Source organism: Tympanuchus pallidicinctus, unplaced genomic scaffold (assembly GCF_026119805.1).
Source record: "Tympanuchus pallidicinctus isolate F22 unplaced genomic scaffold, pur_lepc_1.0 scaffold16, whole genome shotgun sequence".
NCBI lineage: Eukaryota > Metazoa > Chordata > Aves > Galliformes > Phasianidae > Tympanuchus > Tympanuchus pallidicinctus.
In genome coordinates, this window is record NW_026294679.1 from 12,023,651 (window position 1) to 12,051,140 (window position 27,490).

General features: G+C 46.6%; 1 protein-coding gene across 3 annotated transcripts in view; it reads right to left on the reverse strand.

Moving 5' to 3' along the window:
• CNNM2 (cyclin and CBS domain divalent metal cation transport mediator 2) overlaps positions 1-27,306 on the reverse strand; it is a 102,572-nt gene extending 75,266 nt beyond the window's left edge. For 2 of the 3 annotated variants that reach the window (XM_052677263.1, XM_052677262.1), the window contains exon 1: positions 25,725-27,282. In XM_052677263.1, coding sequence (XP_052533223.1) covers positions 25,725-27,267 — 1,543 coding nt within the window. In that variant the 5' untranslated portion in view covers positions 27,268-27,282. Of the gene's footprint in view, positions 1-25,724 lie in introns of all 3 variants that reach the window. The other variant, XM_052677261.1, reaches the window with a different exon arrangement.
• Positions 27,307-27,490: the final 184 nt, after the last annotated feature.

Here is a 27,490-nt window from a genome sequence, read left to right on the forward strand (position 1 = left end):
TTGGACAGTCCTCAGCACTGCTAAGACCACATAGACAAAATAACATAAGTTACCATTTTCCCTTCTTTTTCTCGTTTTACCTTAAATTATTTTGCTCTGCTATAGTAGCCCAAAAAAGCTTGTTTGGCTTTTGTTTTTCCTGCTGTGTCATGGTACTATCTGAACTCACAGCAGCTGCTGAATCTGCAGGCTCAAGAGCTGTAGTACATCCACTTGAAGGACAACCTTGGCTTCCAGGACTTCCACAGCACGGCATCCTTTGTTTTGTGCCTTATGACACTTACTGGATATGTGCCTATTCCAAAAAATGTTGTGCTTACCCAGCAAAGCACCTTCATAAAAATCATTTTAAGGATAACAAATGAGTTGGATTTCTGTTCAGCAAGCGGTTCCGTAGTGCATGGTCCCTGCAGACTACGTCACTGGACTAAGAGTCACAGCAGAGAATACCCAACGTATGCTCACAAAGGTGACTCTGTATCTCCTTCTTGCCTGCTCTCAGATACAGACAAGGAAGAGAGAATAGAGAGAGATGAGAATATTATTCGTAGAACCTCTTAATTATCTTCAAATAGAGGAAGCATAAGAAGCGATACTTTCAGACATCTTGAGAAACCCTAATTTGACTCCTCTACTAGGACCTGCACACTGCCTGACTTAAACAAAGTTTGGTAGAATTGTGAGAGAGAGTGAATTAAATCTCCCACATTAAATGTCGTGTTTGATCTGGCGTTGCAATCTACAACAGCATTTTCAGACAGTTAAACTACTTAGAAAAGAACAGCCTAGCATACATTAGCCTTTCTCAAGTATTTTCACTGACCTTCTCAGAACTGGGACATTCGTTGTCTGGTAAGTCATAACAAGCTCCTTTGGCAATCCCAGGCAGCCAAGTAGAGACTTGCACAACTGGACACCCAGATCTCCCAGAAGAGACATGAGCACGCTAAAATACTTTCCCAATTTGATAATCCATGAATCACCAGGCAGGTGGGGGTCACAGAGCCCTGCCGAAGCAAGCGTTGTGCTAGGCTGTACCAAGAGCTCAGACCTGCTGACTGCTGTGCAGGCCACATGCTATGGCAAAATGGATGAGTATTTGCTTCCCATACTTTGGAGGCTCCTCTTTGCCAAACTGAACAAGCCCAGTTCCTTCAGCCTGTCTTCACGGGAGAAGTGCTCCAGCCCTCTGAGCATCTTTGTGGCCCTCCTCTGGACCCGCTCCAACAGCTCCCCATCTTTCCCATGTTGGGGGCTCCCAGACCTGCACACAGTACCCCAGATGGGACCTCATGAGGGCAGAGCAGAGAAGGACAATCCCCTCCCTGCTGCCACACCTCTTCTGATGCAGCCCAGGATACTGTTGGCCTTCCAGACTGCAAGCGCACACTGCTGGTCACATTCAGTTTTTCATCTACTGGGACCCTAAGTCCTTCTCAGCCGAAGGGATGGAAAATACTGAACATGGCGCCAAATACGGTTAGAGAGCAAGTGAGAGTGTTATTCCCACCTAAATAATTTGAATAAAGCCTCCATCAGTGTGTGAATAAACCCAGCTATCTTAGTTTCAGCTCAGTGCTCTGCCTGGCTATGAAGTACCAGCGCTTCAGTATGCAGGCTGCCCAAATTGCAAGGAATCAGTTTTGAAGCAAAGTTTGCTTCTTTCATCAGTTTTTAATTAATGACTACAGATAAAACAGATGGAGAGCAGCTTTTATCTTCATGCTGCGTTGGTCTGCCTCTGGTGAAGATAACGTAAGAAAATTCCTTTGACAAATTAACCAGACAAGATGCCAGTAGTTGTACTAGGATCTCTTTCCGCCAGGACAAGAAGGACCAAGCCCCAACAAAGCTGCCCAGAATACCACCACCCTCATATACTCAGTGCACACACTGTCTTCTGCACATGGACTAACGAGCCCACATGCCATTGCAGCAATTGCACAGGCTTCCAGATGCCTCAAAACAGACATTTGATAATAAATTGGGAAAGCAGGAGCTCTTTTAATCAGGCTTTATCTTGAGCAAAGTCACTTCACTGATATCTGTTTTCAATTCAGAGGAGGTAGCAGACCTTGGCCTTTGCTGCACTGCCAGCTATTGCTCTTTTGACTGCAAAGGGATCACTAAATAGATGTCAGTCTCTCTACCTTACTGTAGGTATGTTTTCATTTGCTCCTAAAAACTCACACACCAAGAAAACCATGTGATGGCTGCGCCCTCACCCCAAGTGCTCTATGAAATGCAAAGACCGTCCCTGAGGTGTCAGCCAGAGAAAGTAAGCCCTGCTACCCAACAGTGCTGTGCTACGCTACCAATCTCAGAACAAGGCAGCTTGCTCCAGGAAGGATTGTGAAGGTCACAGAAGTTCTGCTCAAAATGTCTGTCCAGAAAAGATACCTTTAAATCTACAGATTCAAAGTCACACAGATATATTCTTTCAAAAGACATTATTCCGCAGTTCCTTCTATCTCTGCATGCTGAGAAGACTTCATTCTTCAGACAACGTTCAAGTATTTTATACGGCACTCAAACCAGAGGACAACAATCTCCTGAGCTGGCCAACAAGAAATGGAGACAGGTTAAACACAGCTTCACCATGAGTCTGCTCTGTGCTTGCAGACTGCTACTGGGAGACCTTACAGAATGTACAGAAATGGACATCAAGTCAGGATGTAGAAGTTATTGCTAATTAGGAGATTTTATGAGCAGCTTTCAAGACAGAAACTCCAGCTGTCTGCTGTCAGCTCCCACCTTCTTGTAACACAAAGTTTTATGCAATAATGGTTCCGACTGCTCTTTTCCTTGTGAATTTCAGAACATTTCAGTAATTTTGTGCTGCAGCTGAACTGTTGCACACTACAAGCAAAGAAAAATGTTGGTAGCAAGGAACATTTGTTATTTTATCCTTTTTAAACGGCGGAAGCAGAGCTTTTCCTGAAAACAAGGTGGTATGTTAGGCTACTAGAGACTACCAAACAAATTCAAACTCTGGTCTCCAACATCATACACATCTCCAGCACAACCCAGCAACGTTTCTTGGTTTCCTAAATGTGCACCACTTGCTCCAGTGCTGTTTAAAATTCCATATAACTTCCATTATATTTGTTTAGCATTCACGCTGAGACTTCTTAGATTGCTTTACTCCTCCTACAACACTACATCCGATACATTAAAATGATCTCTACCTCATTTCCCTCTCCTTGAGGGATGGTACGTTTGCCAGTTTCGCACAACAGTTTTAATAATTCATCTAACAGTAAAATGCTGTACTTTCAGTGTTAGAAAACAAGAGAAAACACTTGCGTTAAGAGGGAAAAAAGCACTTTTTCCTGAAGAGATTCTCAATAAACAGGAATTCATAGCGCAGCCAAATCTTCACCACAAGCACCTTCAACCTTAAGGCAGCTGCATTTCTGATTTGCCTTCAGAATTCTAAAAGGAGTAAAAAGCAACTAGAAATATTTTAGTAAAGCAGTGAGATCGCAACTTATTTTTAGGACATCTGAATTCCCGTGCTAGGGCTTCCAAAGGCAAACTTATTTAAACCATTAGTGGGAAAAGGAGAAGAAAAAAAAAAGAAAAGAACAACTAACCTCAGTGCATGACTTGTCTCATCCTGAACCTTCACAGTACAGGGCAGTGACTATTTCGGCGTGTTAAATCCCAAGAGGAAAAGCAATGGGAGGAAAATTGATTTGCTCTGTCATGCACGATGAAGCAACTGCTCATCTCAGGCAGTCGTGTTCTATTATCTTCTCTCTATCAAAGCGTAATGCTGCATTTTCAGGATGAAGATGACCCTCACGCTCTATTTTAAAATCCAGACAGTAAGTCTTTGGTAGCGATATGTTTAAATGTTTAATATAAGCCACAAAAGGACAATGACAAGGGTTATAAAAGCATTTTGGAAATCAAAAAAGCATCTCCTCTCTTATCAAAGGAAGATTAAAGGGGTGCTTCAAGGTCAACCATGAAGTGCAGACGCTGTTAGACGTTAAGAGGACAATGTGAAGACAATCCTATTCTCTGAAGGAACACTGGGAATAGACCACACTTTCCAACCTGACATCTTCACCAGACAGTATCACCTGAAGATGACTTTTGGAGATGCAAACATTTTGCCAGATACACTCATTGTGGATTCAGTCCATAGTTTCCCTGCCCTTCTGGGAGAAGGCTACCACCCATACACATCCCTGAGGCCACAGGAACTGGGCTTAAGCTCCAGAACATGATGCCTTTTTGCTGCTGAACTGTATGCAGATGGCCTCCACAGGCTGTAGACCACCAATTCCCCAGAAATTTGGGGCACTCTTAAGAAAGTAAGGCCCTGAAATGACTGCAGTCCTACACATTGATGCACCCACTTGTCTGCAAAGTAAAAGCCAGAATGAGGACTGCACTGGCAAGCAGCAGGGCCCTACTACCATGAGCAGGCTGAGCCTGTCAGAGGGCAATGTGTGTGAGCCCAAATGCTCTCATGAGGAGCCCCAGCCCCTTTTAATGGCATGAACAGGCTAACAAGTGTATGGAAAACACAGCTCAAACAGCACTGACTTGGTCATGCTGCAGATGGAAGGGGTAGGCTGGGGCAAGGAGTACTCTCCATTTTAGCTTTTACAGGAACTTCACCAGGTCTGTGCTCTCCATAAGCCCTGTATCCATAAGCCCTTGATTCCTTAACTGGAAACCAGCCAGTCTGGAGTTAACAGCACCGTGGCTGTTACATCTCCTCATTCTAGAATATTTCCATGACATTATTCAGCTCCTAACCATGGAGATAAATATGGGGCTGATCTCATTAACATCTCCCAAAGCTTTTGATGTAATTTTAATATATTGCCGCACCTCATTTCCTGCAGCTCTCTAGGGCTGAGGTGACACACTTTTCCTTCTGCTCTTCCCGCAGTGCCGGCTGCCGTGAGTCAGCAGCTCCATCCGCGCAGCTCGGCGAGGAGTGGAAGCAAAACAGGGCCATCTTTTTTGATGTCGTAGTTCTCAACACAGTCAGCCCTCCCTGCTTAATATTCGCTGCTGTGTCATCTGCTGGGGAGTAAGAACTGCAGGTGCTTTTCTCAGTTGGTGCAAGAGCTGAAGCCATGCTGCTGAGCTGCTTTTTGCCGGCTTCTTACAGTGCCCTTCTCCTGCTCACCTCCACTGCAGCTCTCCAAAGCATCACAGTCTCTCTCCTCCCTTAGAGAAGAAAGATCAGAACTCAGCAAGGTATGAACAGCCACAGAATTTGCCATTTAGAGGCAACACTGCAGGACCCAACCATCTCTGCCCTAAACTCTGCATCTCTTCAAAATGATGGCACACAACAGAGGATGCCCAGGCCACCCTACAGCCCAGCAATGGGTTAAAGTGAAACGTGCACCCAACGCTAAAGCAATATATATGGTTTGGGGATGTCAAAGAATAATAAAAATCATAGGAAAATACCATTAGTGAAACAACAACTTTAAGAGAAGAGGAAAAAGCTGAATAGCACGCTAGCTAACAGTCACACATTGCTGTGCCACCCAGAAAGTGTGAGGTTTGGCAAAAAAGGTACCATTACAGAACACTGACAGACTAAACAGCATCACAATGCACATTTTCTCCTCCAATTACAAAGACACAAGCAAGAAATGTCATACTTGTTCAGTTTATTTGACCTTGCCATGCAGTTCACTGACTGTGAGCACAGGATGCTGCATCCCCTTAATTCCACCCTGTGCCTTGACAGTGGCCTGTTCTTCAGTTCAGCTGCAGCAAGGAGACTCTGCAGAAACATGACATCACCTCAATTTCTTTTACAGCAAGGACTGTGATTAATACTACATGACCAAAGTTCCTGACTCCCAGTCATGCAGTTCTGTACAGTTAATCTTTACAGCAGCTCAATACTGATGCTGTTTCTGGTCCCTAGTCCCTGTGACAGGCAGCCAAGTTATCTGTTCCACATTTTTCAAATTATTTGAGATTATTTCCTTAAGCTTCTGTTCCATCATGGGAAGTAGTAAAGCCTCCAAATCATCAAGATTGAAGATGCTAGACCTGAAAAGCTATAACCACATACTCTCTGCTCTCTGTGAATACTTTGCAGAAAGCTGAATTTAGTTAGAACAGTTTTATATAGCTAAGTGACCTCATTAATGTTTATAAATACGTAAAGGGTGTCAGGAGGATGGAGTCAGGCTCTTCTCAGTGACATCCAATGATAGGACAAGGGGCAATGGGTACAAGCTGGAACGTAAGAGTTTCCACATAAATATGAGAAAAAACTTCCTTACAGTAAGGGTGACAGAACACTGAAACAGGCCGCCCAGAGAGGTTATGGATTCTCCTTCTGTGGACACATCCAAAACCCACCTGGATGCATTCCTGTGTGACCTAATCTAGGTGTTCCTGCTCCAGATCGGTCTGATCTTTTGAGGTCCCTTCCAATTCCTGGCATTCTGTGTGATCCTGTGAAGTGTTCCAATAAACACACCAAATGCACAGCACGCATGTGAAGAGAAATGGTAGGAAGTCAATCTCCTGAAATGGGCTGCAGATTTCCAGCATGGAAGGGTGAAGGCCACAAGTCCAACTACTCTATGTAAGAAGGTTTCACATTAAGTCCTTCTTGCTCTAGAGAATATATTAACCACTGGAGCTGTACCAGCCACAGGTGAGGAAAAGAGAACACATGGGAGAAGAAGCATTAAGCCAACAGACACTTATCATCCATTATATAGCCCTGAGCCTCGCACATTCATACTACTGAGGACATGGTATGGTAGTGTTGTGTGGGCCATATTCTAAGCACAGGCAAGGATGCCAGTGGATGTGGATGGAAAAACATGGCTATCTGGAGGTTAATGCTTTGCTAATCTTGTTTGAGGCACTGCTTCAGTTCAAGTAACCTGCATCTTCTATACACATCCCCTGGACTGACAAACTCGAATGGAACATGCTCTTACCAGTAAGGCCACTCCCTTCATGGTCAGGCTCATGTCAGATCTCCACATAGAGAAATCTTAAAAAACATTAAGAAAACTAATCATCTAACTTCTCTTACACCAGCCACCAAAGACCATCCCTGACCACCGTCCCACCACTTAAGCCTGACATTAAACATTAGCAACTGGTTAATATCAGCCAGGCTTAAATGGCAACCAATTACTTGCTCTGCATTAAAGGAACTCAACTTCTTCACAGCATATTGCAATACTTTCTCCACACAGCCCAGGTATACCAGCGTTAGCCCTGACAGAAGATCTCAGAAGAGGAAGAAGGAAGAAGAGGAAGAGGAAGAAGAAGAAGAAGGGTTTTGCTCTAGTTTTGTTTAGATCCTGGGTTCTCTAAGCAGAGGTCACACAGTCTGAAGAAAGTAATGAGCCAATAGAGGCTCTCCAGACTCCAAACACTGTTTGCCCTCACTTCCAAACTAAGTACTTACAACAAACTTACTCTTAGAACTGTGGCAGAGTGATTCTCTTTCAAACAGTCTGAATCAGAACAAAGTATTCACTTCTCAGCCCTTTCAGCCTGCTCAGGAACATTGAGCAGACCTTCCCTGATGCCAGACTCCCAAAGCTTTTCCATCCTTTAGCCTCTCGTTGTTTCTCCTGTCATGCTTTCCATCTCATCCCTCTCCTGCTTTTCTGCTCTGATTGAGAGAAAAATACACGTTACAACGACCAATGAAATATCTATTCTACATGCTGTAAGCAGGAATGAGACTTTGTGGAGAAAAATCTGTTCATCGTTCCTCTTGGAATAGAGTAAGTCCTTCTTCTATCATCACCTTCCCTCAGCCCCCCCCAAAAAAAGTTCCTACAAGAAGGACTAAAGAGAAAATCCTGCAAGCAAGAAGTTTCACCCAGCAGCACGGAGGAGGAAAAGCTGCAGACAAGTCTCATTTTGCAACACCTCGTCCCTCTGCTCTCAGTAGGAGGAGAAGCAGGCAAGGAGCATCTTCCACACATGGACAGAACTGGGCCACAAAGCTAAAGAGGGGAGAAACAGCGTGAGGCAGAACCCTACGGCTAGAGGGCAACAGCTCGTTAACATCTCTGATAACAATCCTCAGAGGTGCAGAACGGGAACAACTCGTTACTTCCTACCTGCCTTATTCCAAATCTCCCACACCCAAGGAACTGATTAACTCTCCCTTGGAAAGGCACAAATCCCCGCGAGGCAGGGAATGAGCGGGGGGAGGACAAACAGGTGGCAGAGCCGAGTGGCCCGCATGCGGCCAAGAGGAACGTGCAACTTTTAATTTTGCTTCCATGGATTTTAACAGCGGCGAGAGCCAGGGCTTACTCAATTGGGATACCTAAAAATAGCACTTGCCTAAGTAACCACACAGGACCACATGGGGCTCTATTTTCCTTAACTAGCTTTTGATCTAATGGAATTCTTCAGTTAAGTAAAAGAAGAAACGGGGTCTTTGTGGTGAAAGCACATGACTGGGCATTAGGAGAACTTGCTCCCACTTCGAACTGCTACAGATTTGGTGTTTAGTGTTCTACACAAAGCAATGCAGCTCCGAAAACAAGCCTCCACTCTGAATCCAAAACCTGACTGCATTTCAAGGCAGATGTACCTAAGCTTGCTTTGCTCCTTCCAGCAAGCTGCAACCTATATCCATGAGCCAGGCGAGCACCCAGTTATCCTGGTGCACCCCACGCCAGAAGAGCTGGTCTTAAAAGCCTTTTGTATATCTAAGCACGTTGCATTTATCCTTCTACACTCTGTTGTAGCACTGACCTTTGTACTTGCCTCACAAGACGAAAACAAACCTCCTTACAAAGGTACAGCACGGTTCTTTATGTACTGGTAAGATGTTCCTCCATCATCCCAAAGGTGCTCGAATAGTGCAGCAAAATAACAAAGTTATTGCACTCAGCATGAGAAAGCAGAGCGGCTGTTCAGTAAGGTTGGAAAGTGCAAGAGCAGAGCGGAAGCTACATGCTGGTATTTCAAACAGTCAACAAGCGAGTAACCTGGTGAGACCTCTAAGACCTTGACCAGGATAGACAAGCTCTGCCTTGCCAGAACCAGCAGCTCTCCTGGGTTTGCAGAATCCTTCTGTTTCCCACCTTGGGGTGAGGTTGAGCCTCTTCCTTTCACCCCACAACCTGCCTTCAAAACATTTGACTCCTCAGTTGCTGCAAGAGCTGGGATTCTCCACAACAACAGGTTTAAGTAGAGAAGACCGGAGAGCAAGACAAGAGCTGGAGACCAGGTTAGCCCCTCTCTGGCTGACAGCAAAGCAAGCCAAGCTAGCATGAGAGCAGGAGACACTTCAGCAGCCTTGCTGCAAAGCCAGGGCTTAGCACACCTGACAATACACTTAAACAATGCAAAACATCCTTTCCAACGCCTGCAGCAAGTCAGCTCATATCCTAAAGATCTAACACACATGGGCCCACAAGCGCTTGCCAAGTTGTCAACATGGCCTTTGATATCAAAAAGCTTTGAAACCCCTGCCTTAAAGGCCAACGCTTGTTTCTCCACCCATAGTTGAAATGCAAGATGCCTGAAAGCTATAGAACTATTTTAACATCGAGCATGCAGGAGTCCACACCGCAGAGCAGACACGTTCACTGGGAACTGCAGTTGGAAAACTAACAAGTCTCCTACTGCTACAATAACCGTAGCTGCGTAACGCAAGACTTGCCAGGATCGCAGGACACTCCAGTGTTTCTAGCGCTTTCTGTGATCTCCATTAAGTGACCAGCCCAAGGAGCACCTTATTTAAACTTACACTGAGGGCTAGAACATCAAGGGATGCTGGGCAGGAAGGATAATTTGCCACTTTTTTTTTTTAATCTCTTGGATCAATTTATACACCAAATGGAGATTTTTGTTTCCCTTCAGAGGGCAGGGAGAAGAAAAGACAGTTACTTCCCTATATGGCAAAAGAAAACCGAGCATCTCACCTTGCAGCCCAAACACGACAGATAGCAGAGGGGCATTTCATGCATTCTTCACATAGATGCAATCCGTTCTCTATTGTACCCCCTTTCATTTCTTTTCCGGGGTGATGGTGACACAGTGACTTTCCCAAGTCAGAGAACACCATCTTCACTCCCATGTTTTTGACATTTCCCTGACATCCCAGCTGGTCGCACTGCGCCCTGGTTGCCCTCTGGCACAGCCCAGGAGGACCCACAGCACCTGATTCCCCATGGCGTGCCACAACCCACTGGCTCCTACCAGGATGGTGCACCAGCCCCCAGATTTACAGCCAAAGCCCAGAGCTGTGATTCCTCTCCCTGAACAGCACCACAAACCAGCTGCTCAGAACACCCTGCCCACCGACACACACCAGGCAGCCCTAGCACACACTGCAGAAGGAGCCTGGTCTTCTCCCTTCAGCACAGCACTTAGGAGCTGTAAGACATGCATTAAGGCTGGTCTGATCCAGACTTTTACAAGCTTTACATTTCACACTAATGTTATCAGCTAGTAAATCATGCATGTTGAAAGCAAAAGAATTTTTTAATTTGCTTTTCCTATATGCGCTCCTTGGAACCGAGAGTTCTGCATGCCTTAATCGTTTTCTGTCAGTCATCTTTCCAATTAAGACCTGCTCCTTCCTTCCTCCCTAATTTTCCCAGTATCTTACACAAAATTTAGTTGCTGACGTGTTCCAACAGGGACAAGAGAAACGATCAGTAGAGATTAGAGAGTGCCAAGCATCAGCCAGCTTCTCAAACAACTGACAGAGGAAATGCAAGGCATCTTCAGAAGTGGAGGATTTCAGAGACAAAAAAGAAAAAGGTAATGAAAACCCCAAACAAACCCAGAAGACGAACCCTTATACATCAACTCTTCATTTTGCTAATTTGAATCCAAGCAAGACCAATCACTTACTGTAAGGTCACTTTTAATGTCTACTAAAAGGCACTACATGAGCTCTATCCTAGGGTAAACTAATCCAGGAAACAAAACACAAGGACAAAAGTGAACAGTGTCTTTATGGATTACTTTTGCAGGAATACTCATTAACATGAGCATCATACCTGTTTTCGCAGTCCTTAGGCACAGAAATTTGTCGAGGGCTTCAGCTCAAGAGCTTGTCAGGTCATATATACTGTTATGCAGAGTGCACCATTACCAGAGACCAGCACCTACCACACAACTCCAGATGAACAGTAAATGAACCATCCACTTGAACCACAAACAGAGTAGCTAGTGGTAGGTTTTGTTTTTAAACAAAGATGCTACTGATTATGTATCAGCAAGAAGTCAAGTTGCAAGGCATTAACTAGTATGCTCTCATCTCATTTTCCCACCAGCAACAGGATTCACAGATCCAAGTTTTATTGCTCAATAGCCACAGTTTCTGCCAAAAATCACAAGGGAGCCAGGGGGAGGGAATGGCAAATATGAAATGGGACAACAGCTGTCAAGGTAATTTGATAGCAGTGATGGCTTCTTGAACCAGTGGACACTCTTGAGAATGTGAGCCAAGGCCTCCAGGCATCCACAGAAAAGCCAAGCAAGATAAAGAGCTCGGGGAGAGAGCTGATACAGATGTCTGAAACAGAAGAGAACAAAGAAAGCCAAGGCCATCTAACTTCTAAGAACTTCAGTTTTCCAAACAAAAAAAAATACAGAGCAAGTCCAAATCAGCCCTCCCAGCCACAAAGACAAACTATCTTTTGTTTAAAAAACGTTTGCTAGTTTTCCCAGTGCCCTGTCCAAAAACATGCCAAAACTACAACACCCAAACAGAAAACAGGAGCAAAGAATGAGCTGACAGATTAAGGGATCAAATCAGTATTTTTCTTTAGGTTTGAACCTAGCAGAACTTTACTACCAAGCAGCTGCCTGTGTTGAGGCTCACAAAAATTACATTTACATCTCCAATTAAGTTTGTAACAGTCCAGTGCCCACAGTAAAAATCTTACTTGCTGTCTCCACAGCGCAAGAAATATCCAAAGGAAATAGTTATCATTGGAAACCCTGACAAGTTCCACACTTTTAGTGCAACTGCTCTGCTAAATGAACCATCACTTCAGCAATGAGTCACATCCTTCAGTGGAGCAGGAAGAGGAAAGCTCGTTTGCCTATGTCTGTGGCACCTGTTTTAGCGACTATGGATCTCTGAGACAGGCCAGGAGGGCATGGAAGCTCTACCAGAAAAATAGGGAGCATGCTGGCTGTGACAAAGAGCAGCAGAGAAGGGTCACATACTTCAGCGATTATTCTAATCAGTAGCTGTAACTCCTATTTTTTCCTCTACTTTTCTATCATAGCTTTTATTTTCTGCATTCTATGCTTTAGCCTTCCCCCACGCACTGAATAACAACACTTTTCCCCCATTTCAGAGTTTCAGGATTCCTCCCATCCACCCCCATACTCAGCCTTGTCTCAACCATTTTGTAGGAGGTTGCAATATCTGAAAGAGAGAAAACCATAAGCGCACCATAAGTGCTAACGGCTTTGTTCAGTATTATTGTCACCCGCTAAAAACGTGCCATCTCTCAAGACATGACTGCTGTCAAGACACATGTGCGTGCCCATGATAGCACTGAGACGGACACTAACAGTCAGTTACGCATGTTAAAACCAGTTTGCTCTCACAGAGAAAATAAGAAGCAGGTGACTGTTGTCTTCAAGAATTGCTAAGTCTTAGTGTTTCAAATGCGTACATCAAACAGCAGCAACCTTCGTACGTAGATTTAAATCACAAACTGCAAACCTGGCTTAATGTTCAATTTCTTCTCTAATATATCTTCGAACACCATTCTCAAGCACACCCCTATGGTGAGGAGTCACTGGCTTGTTACACTGGGCTGCAGATTTCCCCATAAGCACTGCAGCTTCCTTATCCAACCCTGGAGGGACAATCTACCAGTCCTTGTAAGCACTCACTACAACTCAACTACCTTTACCAACCAGTACAAAAGCTTTTGCCTTAAGAGCATGTCCTGCAGAAAGGACCTCAGGCACAAGAAGAATGGGCTTTTGTAGCTCCTGACCCTCACACAAGCTGACAAGGAGAATCCCCAGAATGACTGACTCGAAGTCAAACAGGTTTAACAACCCTTTGCCATCTCTGAGGCAGAAAGCCATTTGCTTGGTATGTCGCAGGTAAAAATGTGCAGTAGGGGAAAAGGCAATGACACATCCACCCCATGCAGCTTGTAAAGGTTAACAGTTCTGAGGTTGCAACATTCCATCTCGTCCTTGCACGTCCTTCTGGGGCTGCCCCACCTACACCCACCATCACAGCCTTCATCGCCCTGCTGCAACGCAACTCAAAACCAAGAAAAAGTACATTTTCTCTAAAAACAGAAAGCTACTTCTATTACTTCTGACTGCGACTTCCATTGAGATTTCTGAATTTGCACACAAATCACTCATCCTTCATTTCAGCAAGCCAAGGGAAGGAGGAGGAGTGAGGCCCTGCCCACCTCTTCCCTCCCAGGCCTAACCACTAGAGAAGGAAGAGCAAATAGATCAGGCCTTCACCAGGTTCCAATGGCATCCATTTTCCGAATGGAACAAACAATATTCTCAGCTCCCCCTCCTGTTCCTTCCTTCCACGTCACAAAACAGCAAAGAGTCAGGACGGAGCTAGACAGAACAACGCGGTCACAGCCCCACCATGCCATCACTGAAGCGGCAGAATCCAGTCTGCCAGCGCGCCCAGAGAAAGCAGGAGCGTGCCTGCACAGCCACAGCGCAGGGCCGATCCATCAAGAGGGCATATCCTGCACTTACTGTTATTCCCCGTGTCACAACAGCATATGTAGAAATAAGGGGAAAAACCCAATTCAGCCACTCCTTTCAGACCAAGTTTCACCAGCAGAGAAACCAGGCCTGGACCTGTGTCACTGCACCTCTCACCCAGATGGTTCAAGACCCCCTTGAAAGTACAGCAAGTACGAGCACCAATTCTATTATTCCCAAGAGAAACAAACTTGTCTATGGTGCAAAACCAGCTTTCCAGCCAACACAAGAAAAAAGCTTGAGGCTTCTCTCATGATGGAGCCAAGTTTTTTTGTTTTACTTTGGTCAACACCTTGTCACCTCTCAGAAAGGAGAGCTACTTGTACATCTCTCTTGCTCTGAGCAACCTGATGGAGCTGCAGGTGTCCCTGTTCAATACAGGGGAGTTGGACAAGACGGCTTTTAAGGGACCCTTCCAACGCAAACGATTTTATGATTCTATATCGCACAAGAGTGGGAATTTAAGCAATAACAACAGTCCTGCCACTTAAACACTTGCCTACTAGGTTTTCAGCCCAGCAAAAACAGAAAAACATTTAGTGCGCAATCAATCATAAACTGGACGTTACTTTACAGCTGTCTGAAAACAAAAGGCACATGGGATAAAAAGGATAAATGGTGCCTCTGACACAGTAAGAAAAAAAAATAGATCACAAACTACTGGGTCAGTAAGGGGTTAGAAACCATTCAACAATGAACTTCACGGCACTACTTTTAGTATCCATAGACTACACAGAATAAACCATTAACTGCTAGGGCATTCACCTTAACTCTGTCTCCAGTCCTTCAGCGGATGTCCTCATCTCACCTGTAGCTACTATCTCCCTGTCTCTCCTTTCTTCACCTTCTGCCAACAAAGTGTGCCAAGAGTACTACACATCAGTTTGCATAGAGTGATGACACTAAATAAAGACATTGACAAATAATAACCTCAGGGCAAGAGAAACAAAAATATGACTCATTAGTGGGACTGTCAGTCCGCACAAAGTTGCAATCGTAACATAAGAAACCTCTTACATGAAGAGCAAACCAAACTCACACTATATACCTAAAATTACAGGAGAAAAGGAGAAATGTACCTGCTAAATGGTTTTGTGTAAGCCAGTGTAGCAGAAGAGAAAAGAAAATAGTTCTCATTCTAAAGCAAAGTAATTGAAGCAAAAAAAAGAAGAAGGCATAGCAGCGTATATGAAAATTTGATCTTTTGGATTACCCAGTGCTGTCCGAACACTTCCCCTTCAAAAACAACATGTTCTTGCCTGCACTTCTTTGACACACTATCAAAGTGGGTAACGTGAATGCAGGAAACATGGCAAATACCTTGAATCTTGGCAAAACGGAGAGCTCAGCTCTTTATCTTGGGTAAAGCCAGCACAAACTCTTATTGTGTGAGTGGACCTTTTCCCACCATCCTCATCACCTGCTCCATTGTGTATCAATCTGATAAAGTAGTTCAGCCATTACCCATTAATGCCACCACATTTGTTAGATGAACATCCTGGGCTCTTGGATTAAGATATTCCAAATAGTTAACGGTTCCAGGATGGCTGTATATCTATTTGAAAAAAAAATAAAATTAAAAAAACAAAACCAACAACAAAAAAAACCCTGATCTATCTTCAAAACCCAGTAGCCTCACTGGGAAATGGTCAGAGATGCAGCTAGACAAGTTTCCCCTCTCTGAGTATTTTCCTTGGAACTTCTGAGTTGGAGCCTGTGTGTTGCATGGGACTGAGATGGCTATTACTCTTGGAAGCCGTTCTCCCAAATTCTTTCCATTACTGGAAGATGTGAGATTGACGATTTACAAAGGAGAAACATATTAAGGCCTCTTACCACTGGACCACATTCAGCAGGCAAGCAATATGTTCAAATCCACCTTTCAAGCCAGGAGCCAGAAAACAAAGTGCCCTCAATACTCAGACATATGTGCATCTTCCCTCCTCCCCACTTTTCCCCAGTTTGCTTCTCACACACTGAGGAGAAAGTTTACAGCAAAAACTAGAAAACTCAAAATAGCTGTTCTGGAAGGCAAGAAAAACATCAACAGAATGGAGCCTTTGACATCAGAGCTCGCCTGGTAGACATCTCATCCTATATGCAGCAGGTGTGCCCCCAGGGAGAGCAGGAGAGATTGGGATTCCTACCTATGATGCATCAGACAGCATGGGGAATCCTTCAGCCCCACCTTTCAACCCAGGGGCATTGGAAAAAGAAGGAAAAAAGAATGTTACAGTATTTGCTTGCATATTGGCTGCACACCCTCCTACTGCACTGACAGGTTCCACCTTCCAACAGGCATCAAGTAACAGATTGCTGTAGTTTTTGGAGACTGCATCCATTATGTAGGTAATTAAGTTCTTTCACTGCTTCAGTTGCCTCCCTCCACCTCTAACCTCAGGGGATTCCCATGTTGGGAAGCCTTCACCCCCCACCAAGACTGCCTGTGGGGTGAACTGTGCAGCTCTGTGGTGTCCAGGCTTTTCTTGGGAGCCTTCAGTCAGTACAACATGAGCTGGATTAAACCAGTAAAGCTACTGGCAAAGCAGTTCCACATTAGCGATCATAACCCCCCTCGGGCCTTTTGAGCTGAACAGACAGAGCTGCAAATCTGTCGGTCCTGCTTATGACAGAGAGGCTGGCTTTATCATATGGAAAAGGAACAAAATTTGAAGATTGCTATGATCTCTGTAAAGGTCACATGCAAACGTACAATATAAGGAGGTTTTTAGGCTTTGCAAGCAATGATTTTCAAAGGGATTTTGATTTTTCTGAGAGAAATCCTGTTCACGTTGTGTTGGAGAAATGCCTGTGCTATGAAGAAAAAAGAAAAATACTCCCAGTGAGGATCGTGAAGTCCTTGAATTTAGCTGTGACCTAACCACCCCAAAAGGCTCCAGGCAAACAAGAATACTGAGGAGAAGATAAAAGTTATTCTGGTGAGGGCAGGGAACCAGCATATATCAAAGGCCAAATCACAGCCATAGAGCAGGGTAAAGCAGCCCATAGTGGGAGCTATCCTACCCTGTGGTGGGGCATCCCTTACTTCTCTCCTCCCCTGCTGGACAGCAAGACCTACTCAAGAAGTCTTCATCAAATGTGGGCCTACTACCCTCACTCCATCACAACACTAAAAACTTTTGCTTTCAGCTTTTATTTTCCACACACATATCTCAGTTATGCAATGGCAAAAAACATGAATTTGCACAGCAAAAACACATCATGCTAATCTATCCATCCTGAAGCAAAACCAGCCTAGCGCTGTCCCTTGGCGTTCAAATCAGTGTTACTGGATAACTCACAGCTCAGCCCTACTGCACTAGGACAGCGTTTAATTGAAACCTCTTACCAGGTGCCCTGTAGTACTAAATTAGGGCCCCTGTCTGCACTTGCTGTGTACAGAAATTGTAACTGTAAGAACTGTACTTGCTTCAAACGGAAAGATGTCCCAGGCTAGATAGGAAGAACTAAGCCTGCAGCTTGTCTAAAGCCCACAGCCACACCTACTCTTGGTGCCAGATATAAATTTTTATCAGGAACAAGTTCACACCAGCAGAAGGTTGTCTTTCTTCCTTTTTTTTTTTTTTTTTTTTTTGTAGGAAACCAGAAATCGCTGACAAGCAATTCACAAGCAATAAAAGCGGGCACCCGCTCACCCCTGTCCTCACATAACTGCTGCCTAGAAGGGGGGCCTGCAGGCTCCTGCTCAGCAGGGCTGCACTTTGAACCCCACAGTGCAAAGGGCAGGCGGGACGATCCTCCCAAAGCAGGAGGTGGAGTGCTGGAAGGAAACCAGAAATGGTAAGATCCTTCAAACTGTTTGCTGGTAGCAGAGTGACCAACTCGGAAGCAGAATCAGCATTTTGTTGCTCTGATCACCATGGACAAGTAGGGAAAAAGGTCTCGTTCACCTCCACTCCATAAAGGTCAACAGCCACGGATGACTCTGTCGTATCGTTTAAGAGATTATATCACCACAAAAGCTCACTATAAAAGAACAACTTCCATTCAGGCTTCTTGCAGGGGAGATCCTCAAGTGAGTGAGTGAGAAGCCAGTCTCAATGACACGGCTCACCCCGCAGGAACAGCGTTACAACATCACTCTCATTTGAAGCGTGATCCCTTTGAGACTGCCAGCAAGAGGATGGTGCAATCCCAACGGAAAGCATCACAGAGAACAAAACCATACAGATCTTTTGTTCTAAATGTATGTGCTCATCTCCTGGCCCCAGCTCTGTCGGTTGGAGCAAAACTCTTGCTTGGTTAATTAGTAACTGTGGCAGAATCACATTAACTTATAACTCTTGAGGCCCCAGTAGTCAGCAGGTTGCAGATCTCAGATTGACAGGCATCACACTTGCTCTACCCTTCAAATTAAAATTCCTTGATGAGAAGGGCTGTTGCTTCATACTTACACACTGAAATTACTGTACCTAACTTTGTTTACAAGGAATACTGTTTGACAAAAAGAGACAAGTCCCACTCACACAAGCTTTTAGCTCTGAGGTTTCTGTCCAGTCTAGGGCTTTAGGTACTTGAAGATAACTCAATCACATTGACAAGTTGCTTTTCTAGAATTTGTTTACTAGAACTCTCAAGCTGATATAATCACTAGTAGGTAAAGAGCAAGATTTGACTCATGTCTTTAAATCACAAAAAAACCCACAAACACTCATGTGAGAATCCTAATTTTCAACATGCCTACTGACCCAGTCACCCACCTCTTGCATTTAGAGGTTGTGCAGTAAACCAACACAACTACCAAAGACAAACAGCCCTTTCGATGTCCCACAGACAACACAGAAGTGTAGCAAATCCTGAAAATCACTCTTCTGTTCAGTGAAAACTGGCTGTCTACCAGAAATCTGCAATGCTGTCAGGCAGTTTTAGCACAAAACAGAAGAACAGCGGCTCAAAGGTCTCCAAGGGCTGCTACTCACGACTCTTGAGAGTGAAAAGTTTGTACAGACAGAACCATAAACAGAGAAGAGAGTATTTTTGAGTAATGGAAGACAGAAACGAGAAGAGTTAGAGACAAGTTTGGAAGAATCAAAGCCTCTACGCTACTGAGACCAGGAATGGAAAGCCAGAAAGACAAGCTGACCCAGCCATTGTGCACCAGGTACATGCAGCATGAAACACTTCTCCAAGCACTGTGGGCTTTGCTCTAAAAAAGGGATCTCTCTACCCTCTGTGCTCTGATCTTGCAACATCGTGTTTTAATCCAGACCCAGCAGAGCTTCTTCTGCCAGCAGATATTGAGCCATGTTGATTCCCGGGCCAAAGGAAAGAGGTGGATTCCCTCAGAAGTTACTGACAGACCTCACTTCATTGTTGCAATCACCGAGAAAGTGAAATAAAAATCCATCATTGGATGGTCTTGAAAGGACTCTGTGACCCTTTGCAGGACACCGAGGTTGGATCAACTTGCCAATCAGGTGTTGGTTTTTTCTGCCATGTGCTGTAGCTCATTCACACCAAGTAGTTGCACTCCCATATGTAACTGCTAGGCTGTATTTTAGGATCCTGTCAAGTTAGGTAGAGTGTCAGGGCACACTCATCAGGGTATGGTTCAGAGGAGTCTGTGTTGAATCTGCATTTTATTAGCTCCATGAATGAAACTGTAAAGGACTTGGTATTAGAAGTGCAATTGGTTTACCCAGACTGGCAAATGCACCACAGCTCTACAGAGGCATGTAAGGTAATAAAAATGTGAGTTGTTCTTCAGTATTAATGGAAAAGATAATGCAGAATGAGATACAGACCCATTCAACACTGCTCAGCCACTCCCTTCACTCTAGGCCATTTTATGATGCTGAAGCAGCTGTAAAACTGACTTACGACTCTTAATATCGAGTAGACACTACAAAGTGCCTGGAAACAGGCAAGTTCTCCAGATCTTCACTCCTCTTTTCTACACCTGCTCTTTAAGTGAGCAAGACAAAGTCTGACACTACTCCTCTCTCCAACTGAGTGTCAGTGATGCTCCAAACTAAGTGACCTTGCTCATAATCCCAGGCACTACAGTGTTTGATTCCTTCAACAGAGAAGGGAAGGGACTGGGGCACTGAACATCTATGAAATGTGGGCTGGCCAGCTCCCTCCTTTCCTCTAAAACCAGCCTGAGCAATACTACAGTGTGCCAAAAGGAAAACTGTCTTTGGATGGCTTTGCCACTCCTGCAATTGCGAATGACTCAGTATTTGTGTGTCAGAATGGATTTTATACATTAAATGTAAAAAATAAAAATTAAAAAAGGGTCTATTATATTACTACATTAGGTTAAACAACTGACAATTTTGTCCCAAACATTTGCTTTGGCACAGAGCACTGAAGAGGCTGAGAAGAGTATCTCAGGTTCCCTTCTTCCATCACACGGCTATCCAGAGATCTAGAACAGGCAATAATCACATAATTAAAAACTGCATTATAATGCTTACACACCGAGCCCTGAGCCCTGAGCAGCCTGGTCGAGTGGGAGGCAAACCTGCCCATGGCAGGGTGGTTGGCACTGGATGATCTGAAAGGTCCATTCCAACTCAAGCTATTCTATGATACTACAGTGTCAAATAATAGTTGTACAGATATCTTCCATTCTAGTATTTCCTAGCTTTGACTGAACAGCAAAACCACAACAGCACTTCGTTCCTATTTTAGCATTTTCCAGAGATCACAATCGGCAACGCAACCTTTCGATCCATCTCCTTCTCCCAGTCGTGTTACAAAGCAACTGATGGAAGATACCACACTGTTACTGTTCACCTACACACAAAAGCTGACAAAGCTTCTGCATTGATTGGATGCACTCGCAGAAAGGAGCAAACCTGTAGGCAATTCATTAAAGACAACGTATTTGGTTTCAGAAGTTCCTGAATCACAGCTTGGTGAGAGATTGTTGCACTACCCGGCCATTTTGCTGCACTACTCAATTTGTTCAGAAGTTGACGTTTTCCCCTTCCTCTCCATCCTAATTCAAAACTGGCCATTAAATGCTGCCTATGCAGACAGGGCTGAAGTTCACATCTCTGCCTGTGACAGATAACATTTACACACAAAGAGGAAGCAGAACGGAATCTGGTTCACTTGCGGAATCGACTTCAGAGTAGAAAGGAGTTTGCTAACTTGGCAAACGTTATGGAGAAAACAGCATCACCTCATCTTTGCTGAACAACAAGAGATCTTAACAACCAGTTAGAAAGCAATCAAGAATCATTCCCAGCACAATGTCAGATGCAAACCTCTACTGCACTTCTTCTCCTGGGCTCTAACAAAGCGTAGCAGCCGGGACCCCATGAGGAGCCGGAGCTGTTCTGACGCATCCCCTCCACACCTCCCTTTCCACATGCCAGCAGGAGGGCCGCCTGCAGCAGCCCACATCTGCCCTTGCCAGCACCACAGGCACAAATCCCCGGCATTCTGCAAAGGCAGCAGAGTTCCTGGCAGCTCTGACCCTGTGGGTGCCACGCTGTTAGGCAGCCAAGAAGCCTCTGTCACATGGCAGCCCCCCCACACACACACACAATTTTCTGTTCAGGGAAGAAATCTGCAGGTGCATCAGGCTAAGTCTTCTGGATCTTGGTGGGCAAATTCCATCCCACCTACCGTTCCCCTATCCTCTTCACGCATGAAGTCTCCATGCTGGACCTCAATGCCCTTTGTTTTATGTGAATTCTCCCAGAAGGATCGGGGGAGATGCCTTTTATTAGCAAAGCAACCTTGAAAACAACATTGTTTTCCAAGAAGGTATTTTACATATCTTAGATAATTCCAGGAGGGATTTATGTACTCTCTTCTTCTGGTAACGCTACAGTCATAGCCTAAATAGAGAAACAGCTTCAGGGACAGACAGCCTGGTAGATGAGGCAGAAAACAATTCAGTTCTGTGACATAAAGGTTACTTATGTGTCATGGTAAACCGCAGACATTTATGGGAAGCCTGGACTCACCAGGATGGAAATCCATAACACCTGAAAGGGACCAGGAAAGCAGCCACCTAAAAATGTGGGTTTGACTAGTACCAGAAAGGTAAGTGACCTTCAGCAGAAAGAACTCAGATCAGAACAGCAGCAATGCTGAGCTTTGGGTCTGGGGGCTACCAACCGCTCACTGTCTCACCTGCTGCCAAAATGATCCCCTGTGTACTCAAAAGAGGAGTAAATACATCTGGGCATTCCCCTCTGTTCCCATTAAAAGTAAGGGTCTTATGCTTCTGGTTCCTGTAGCTTTCCTGCGAGCAGGGTAGGAACTGGAAAAGAAACAGGCGAGGTCCTACATTCACGCTAAACATGCACACTATTAAAAAAACAGATGATGCAAGATCAACAGAGCATGATGAAAAGATCATCAAGTAAATCTGACAAGGTTTTAGGGAAGAAAAATCTTTTCTGGTCCAGTTGATGATAATTTTAATAAGGAATCTAGGAATTTCCTCAAGGCTGCCATGTGATTCAGAAAATAAGAGCTCAGAACTGCTGCAGAGTCACCACGGCTTCTTTGTAATAGGTTATTAACTCTGATCTTTTATTATAACCTAATAGAGGAGGCAGATAAATGAAATCAAAACACATGGCTCCAAGTCCCCAGGTCTGCAAGGACAGATAAGAAGGAGCACGGCTGAGAAACTCCTGCACGTTGAAGCTGTCCAGGCCACCAGGAGAGCAGCTGTACAATGGCTCGTAGAAAGTGGGCCAATCTTAAAATATTAGTATTACAACACAAGGCTTTTCAAGCAGAATTCTTGTAGCTGTGGCATGCAGGGAGCTAGAAATAGAATGCTTTGGATTTGGGCTCACACACGCAGAGATCTGCCAGTGAAAAACACTACGAGCAAGTGCCAGCGAACATTTGAACAGAGCCCTAGGAAAACTGACAAAAGGGAAAAAAAGCCCAGACACTGATCAGCAGGGGAAAGAGACCAGTGCAGATAGCCTTCAGCTTCTTCCCAAAAACGACTCCGCTGTTCAGACACTCCTTGCTGCACCTTAGGAACTGGATGCTAACTGATCCTGGAGACGATGGCAGACCAAAGAGACGCATCTCTGAACTGCTTGACTTTGCTCACTGCACGCCCTTGCCTAAGCTGAAGGGTCCCTTGTACTTTTTTGCTTTAAACTGGAGCTGAATGGGTCGGATTCGAGCCGTACACCCAGCCTGCACAGCTCACTGGCAGATGGACTTATCAGTGCTGCTAAGAGTTCGAGGTCTGTCCACAGGAATAGAAAACTGCTCCACTTTCAACAGCTTTTTATTTATTTTAAAATAAACAATGCTTTCTAGAAGAAAAGCGTTTCTGCGGACTGCTTCAGAAATCATGTTTATTCATACTTGAAGAGATTAGAGCAGCAAGGGAATGGGAATGTGCGGCGGCTCTCTCAAAATTAAGTTTCTTGCCTGGCAGCGTAGAAGTAAAACATATATTCATTTTGCAGTTGTGGGCAAAGAACATGAAGAACAGGCTCACCACCAAACCCTCCCCCCACCCTGCCCAAGCACCAGGACAAGTACAGAATTAGCAGCTCCATCCTCCACAGCAGTGTAAGGACATCTATCCTGCCGTGCTTGGCTCTTCACCTCCTCCTCGTGAGCCTCCATCCTATGTTTGGGTTAAAAATATTTTGTTCCTGCCCCAAAAGTACGCTTCATAACCCCACCCGCTCAGCTCATTTCCAAACTTGTTTAAGAAAAGCCTCTTCCCTTGATCAGACAGAAGCATTTCAGTGACAGCAACACCATCCCACGAGCTGCCCGCCGCACTGACAGCAGTGAAGGCCCTTGGGCAGCACCCAGGGCTTTGAAGCAGGCAGTGGAAGGTCAGCATGGTGGGAAAAGGGTGATTAACAACTGTAAGCTTATTTATTTCCAACGCTGTACGAGAGAGCAGCGTGCAATTTGATTCTCACCCTTAATTTGTACATTCTCACGGGAATTTGGCAAGGTTGCTCTGAAGAAGAAAGTTTGAAGAACTCTTGCAAAAGACACTGCGCTATGCCAGATCAAGCAAGCTATCAGTTATTTACATTCATTTCAAAGGACAAAGGAAGCCATTTATTACCACAGTATCTGCTTGTTTAAAGAGAAACCAGTTAAGACAGAGCTCATCCTAACCCCAGGGCTTGTTGATGCAGACCCACCAGCATAGCTGTTGGGGAGTAAATGCTGGGTAGGATTGAAGTACCCTGAATTAAGCCACCCCTACAGAACGCAGGAGGGCACACGCATTGGTAAGCTGTCCTAAACCTGTGCTGCTGGGAAGTGTCCTGGTGCAGCAGGGGAAGTTCTCTGACTATCAGTGAGAGCATCCTCTGGTCTGTAGCTCCCAGCAGCCCAGGGGAATTACAAAGCCTGTTTTAAGCACAAATTTCAGAACCTAAAAGGAGGCATATCTGGCTCTGCCACAACTCCAGGATTGAAATGCTTATCTGGTTCTGCCAGCTATTAAACAAAAGGACTCTAACATACAGGAGTACTTCACTTCCCTCAATCAAGGAGTAAAGCATCCCATGTAACATTCATTTCTTTAGACACACTGAGTCTGGCTACAGGCTCAGAACCACATTGTGCTGTGTGGAGTCAGAATAACGGAGGGGAACAAACACCATGACTGCACACACAGCAAAATGCACTCCACCAGCCAGCAGTTAGGTGACATAGCTGAGGTTCCCAGATCCCAGCTGCAGATCGTGCAGCACTGAAACCACAGGCGAGGCTCTCCCACCTCTCCCGCCCAACAGCTCTGATGCAGAGTAGCATTTCCCCACCATTAGACTGAGGCAGAAGGAGTTAAACAGTAAAACTGCAGTACATTTGCCTTCCATCTGTGAAAGTGAGAGGAGAAAGAGGAAACCAACAGCATAACCCTGAAATCCCCCACCCTGAGTTAAGAAGGAAGGAACAGACCAAACACCATGCTGTCGCAGCCCGGTGCACGGACCAAACAGCACCTGGAAACATAGGTGGTCATTGAATTTTGTTAACTAGAAAGACCATCTACCAAATGTACAGAGCTCTTTTCCAGGTAACTCCTGAGCGTGATACAAGGCAAATTCAGATATTTCCCATTAACCTCGCTGTGCCAATGCAGCTATTTGGATCATCTCCCCAGAACCACGCTGCTCAACAGTGCAATGCTCTGAGCTCACCTCACTTCCCATCATCCAGCATGGGAGTCTGCAGACATCCCATCTGTTTCAAATCTCCCTATTTCTTTTCAAACGCTTTTCTTTTACAGCCTGAATTGCTTTTTGGCTCGCAGAGAGGTGCAGGTTCCAAACTGAGGAGAAAAAGTGTTTTTCTGTTTTCTCATAAGCAAAACCTCATAACAATTAAGACATCTGCCAAGCCAACGCTCACTGCAATTAGAATGGAAAGACTCGACCCTGTTATGAAGCTACAAATACAGATGCTACACCAAAGATGCAGAAAGGTATTTCTTCGCTCAGTTGAGTATGGTCCTCAGGGCAAGGGAGAGCCTAGGTAAGAAAGTCCATGACCCAAAATGCAACACAAACAGGTGCACTCAAATACATTGCAAAGCACCGACACTGCCTGAGTCACCAGATCAAAGCATCAATCATCATAACAGGAGCACAACCGCAGGGCTGAAGGCGGCCAGCCGAGCCTATGAATGGAGTGGGAATGCCATGTTTATCTCAGCACGTGTGCACACTAAGCAGCAAAGAGAGGAGCAACCTGCACCAGCAGCCCACCTGCTCCTCTTGCCTGGCCAGCTGAAAAAGCATGGAGAGATGTGGCCGAGCAACGGCTGCAGATTCACGTCAGCAGTTCCCGCCACGATGGGCAGATGAGTGGAAAAAAAAAGAACAAAAAAAGTGCCTGGCACAGTGCCCACACACACATCCCAGGAGTGGGGAAAAGAGGCGGGGGCACATACCATCTACCAGCCCCACATCAGCCTTCTGGCTCAAGAAGCTGGCTGATAGCAGAAGCACGTCCTCTCACCGCCCCCCGCAGCACCCACACCTCCTGCCCTGCCGTGAGCCCACCTTTCTTGAACTCCTCCAGCATGGCGTCGAGCTTGGTGTCGTTGAAGACGAAGTGCAGCGGGTGGTTGTAGAAGCGGGTGATGGTCTTGAGCAAAGTGCAGTCGTCAGGGTCCACAAAAGCCAGGTCCTTGACGAAGAGCAAGTCCACGATGTTGGAGCGGTCACCCTCAAAAACAGGGATGCGGGTGTAGCCGCTCTCCATGATCTCAGACATGGTGTTGAAGTCCAGCACAGCCTCAGCCGCTATCATGAAGCAGTCTCGGAGAGGAGTCATCACGTCCTCCACCGTCTTGGTGCGCAGCTCCAGGGCCCCCTGTATGATGTTGAGCTCCTCCTTGACCAGGTCGTTATAAGGGTCGGTGACCCGCAGCATCTCCAGCAACTTCTCACGGTTGTAGACCGTACCGATCTCCTGGCCCAGCACGCAGTCCAGCAGCTTGCTGACCGGGTAGGAGGCCGGGAAGGTCATCATCATGAAAAACTTGGTGAGGAAGATGGTGTTGGCGCCCACGGCCAGGCCGTGCCGAGAGCAAATGGCCTGCGGCACGATCTCGCCGAAGATGACGATACCGATGGTGGAGACCACCACGGCCACCAGCCCAGAGCCAGCAATGTCGTCCAGCAGGATGGTCAGCGTGGTGTTGACCAGGACGTTGCCCAGCAGGAGGGAGCACAGCAGGTAGTTGCCCTGGCGGCGCACGGGCTCGATGCGCTTGGCGTAGTTCTTCTCCTTGTCTGTGCCACAGTTCTGCACGATGCGCAGCTCCATGGGGTCCAGGGCCATCAGGCCCAGGTTGAGACCGCTGAACATGCCCGAGAGGCAGAGCAGCAGCGAGATGAAGATCACCTGCAGCCAGAAGGGCAGCAGGAACTTCTTCTCCTCGCCCACGATCATCTTGGTGTCCTCTCCGTCGTGGTAGATCCAGGTGGTCTCGCCCCACGGCGGCGGCCCGTCCCGCCCCTCGGCGTCCACCATCCTCCCGGCGGCCCCGGGCCCCAGCGCGGCGGCGGAGACGGAGGTGCACAGGTAGTAGGACTTGCTCTTCTCCGTCTTGCGCAGGGGCTTGATCTCGATCTCGATGATGCCGGAGGTGCGGCGGTTGAGCACGATGTGCGGCAGGATGATGATGTCCGACGTGCGGATGCCGCAGCGCTGCGGGGCTCCGCCGCCGCCTCCCGCCGAACCGCCGCCGCCTCCGCCGCCGCCGCGCCCCGCCGCCCCCGCCGCCGCCCGCCCGCCCCGCCGCCGCTCGTGCTCCGTGAAGGCGATGCGCGACCACGTCTCGTTGTTGATGTTCTGCCCGTAGACCCGCAGCTTCACCCGCGTCCGCTCGCTCACCCGCAGCGCTCCCCCCTCCATGAAGGAGACGTCGTCCGTGTCCTCCAGCCGCAGGCCAATGATCACCGTCTCCTCCGCCGAGGGAACGGAGGCGGCGGGAGGCGCGGCGGCGGCGGCTGCGGAGGCCGGCGGCCGGCGGCCGAGGCAGGCGGCGAGCAGCAGCAGCAGCAGCTCCACCCGCGCCCCCCGGCCGCCCCCCGCCATGTTCCCGCCGGGCAGCGCGGCCATCTTTAGTCAGGGCTCGGCGCCGCCGCGGCCCCGCATCGCCGCTCGGCGCCTGCGGCGTGCCCCGGTCCCCCGGCGGCGGCGGTGGCGGCGGCGGGCGCGGTGGCGGCGGGCGAGGCGGCGGGCACGGCTGCCCGCGGGACCCGACGGGCGGCGACTGCCGGGCCGGGCCGAGCCGAGAGCCGCCTCAAGCCGCTGCCCC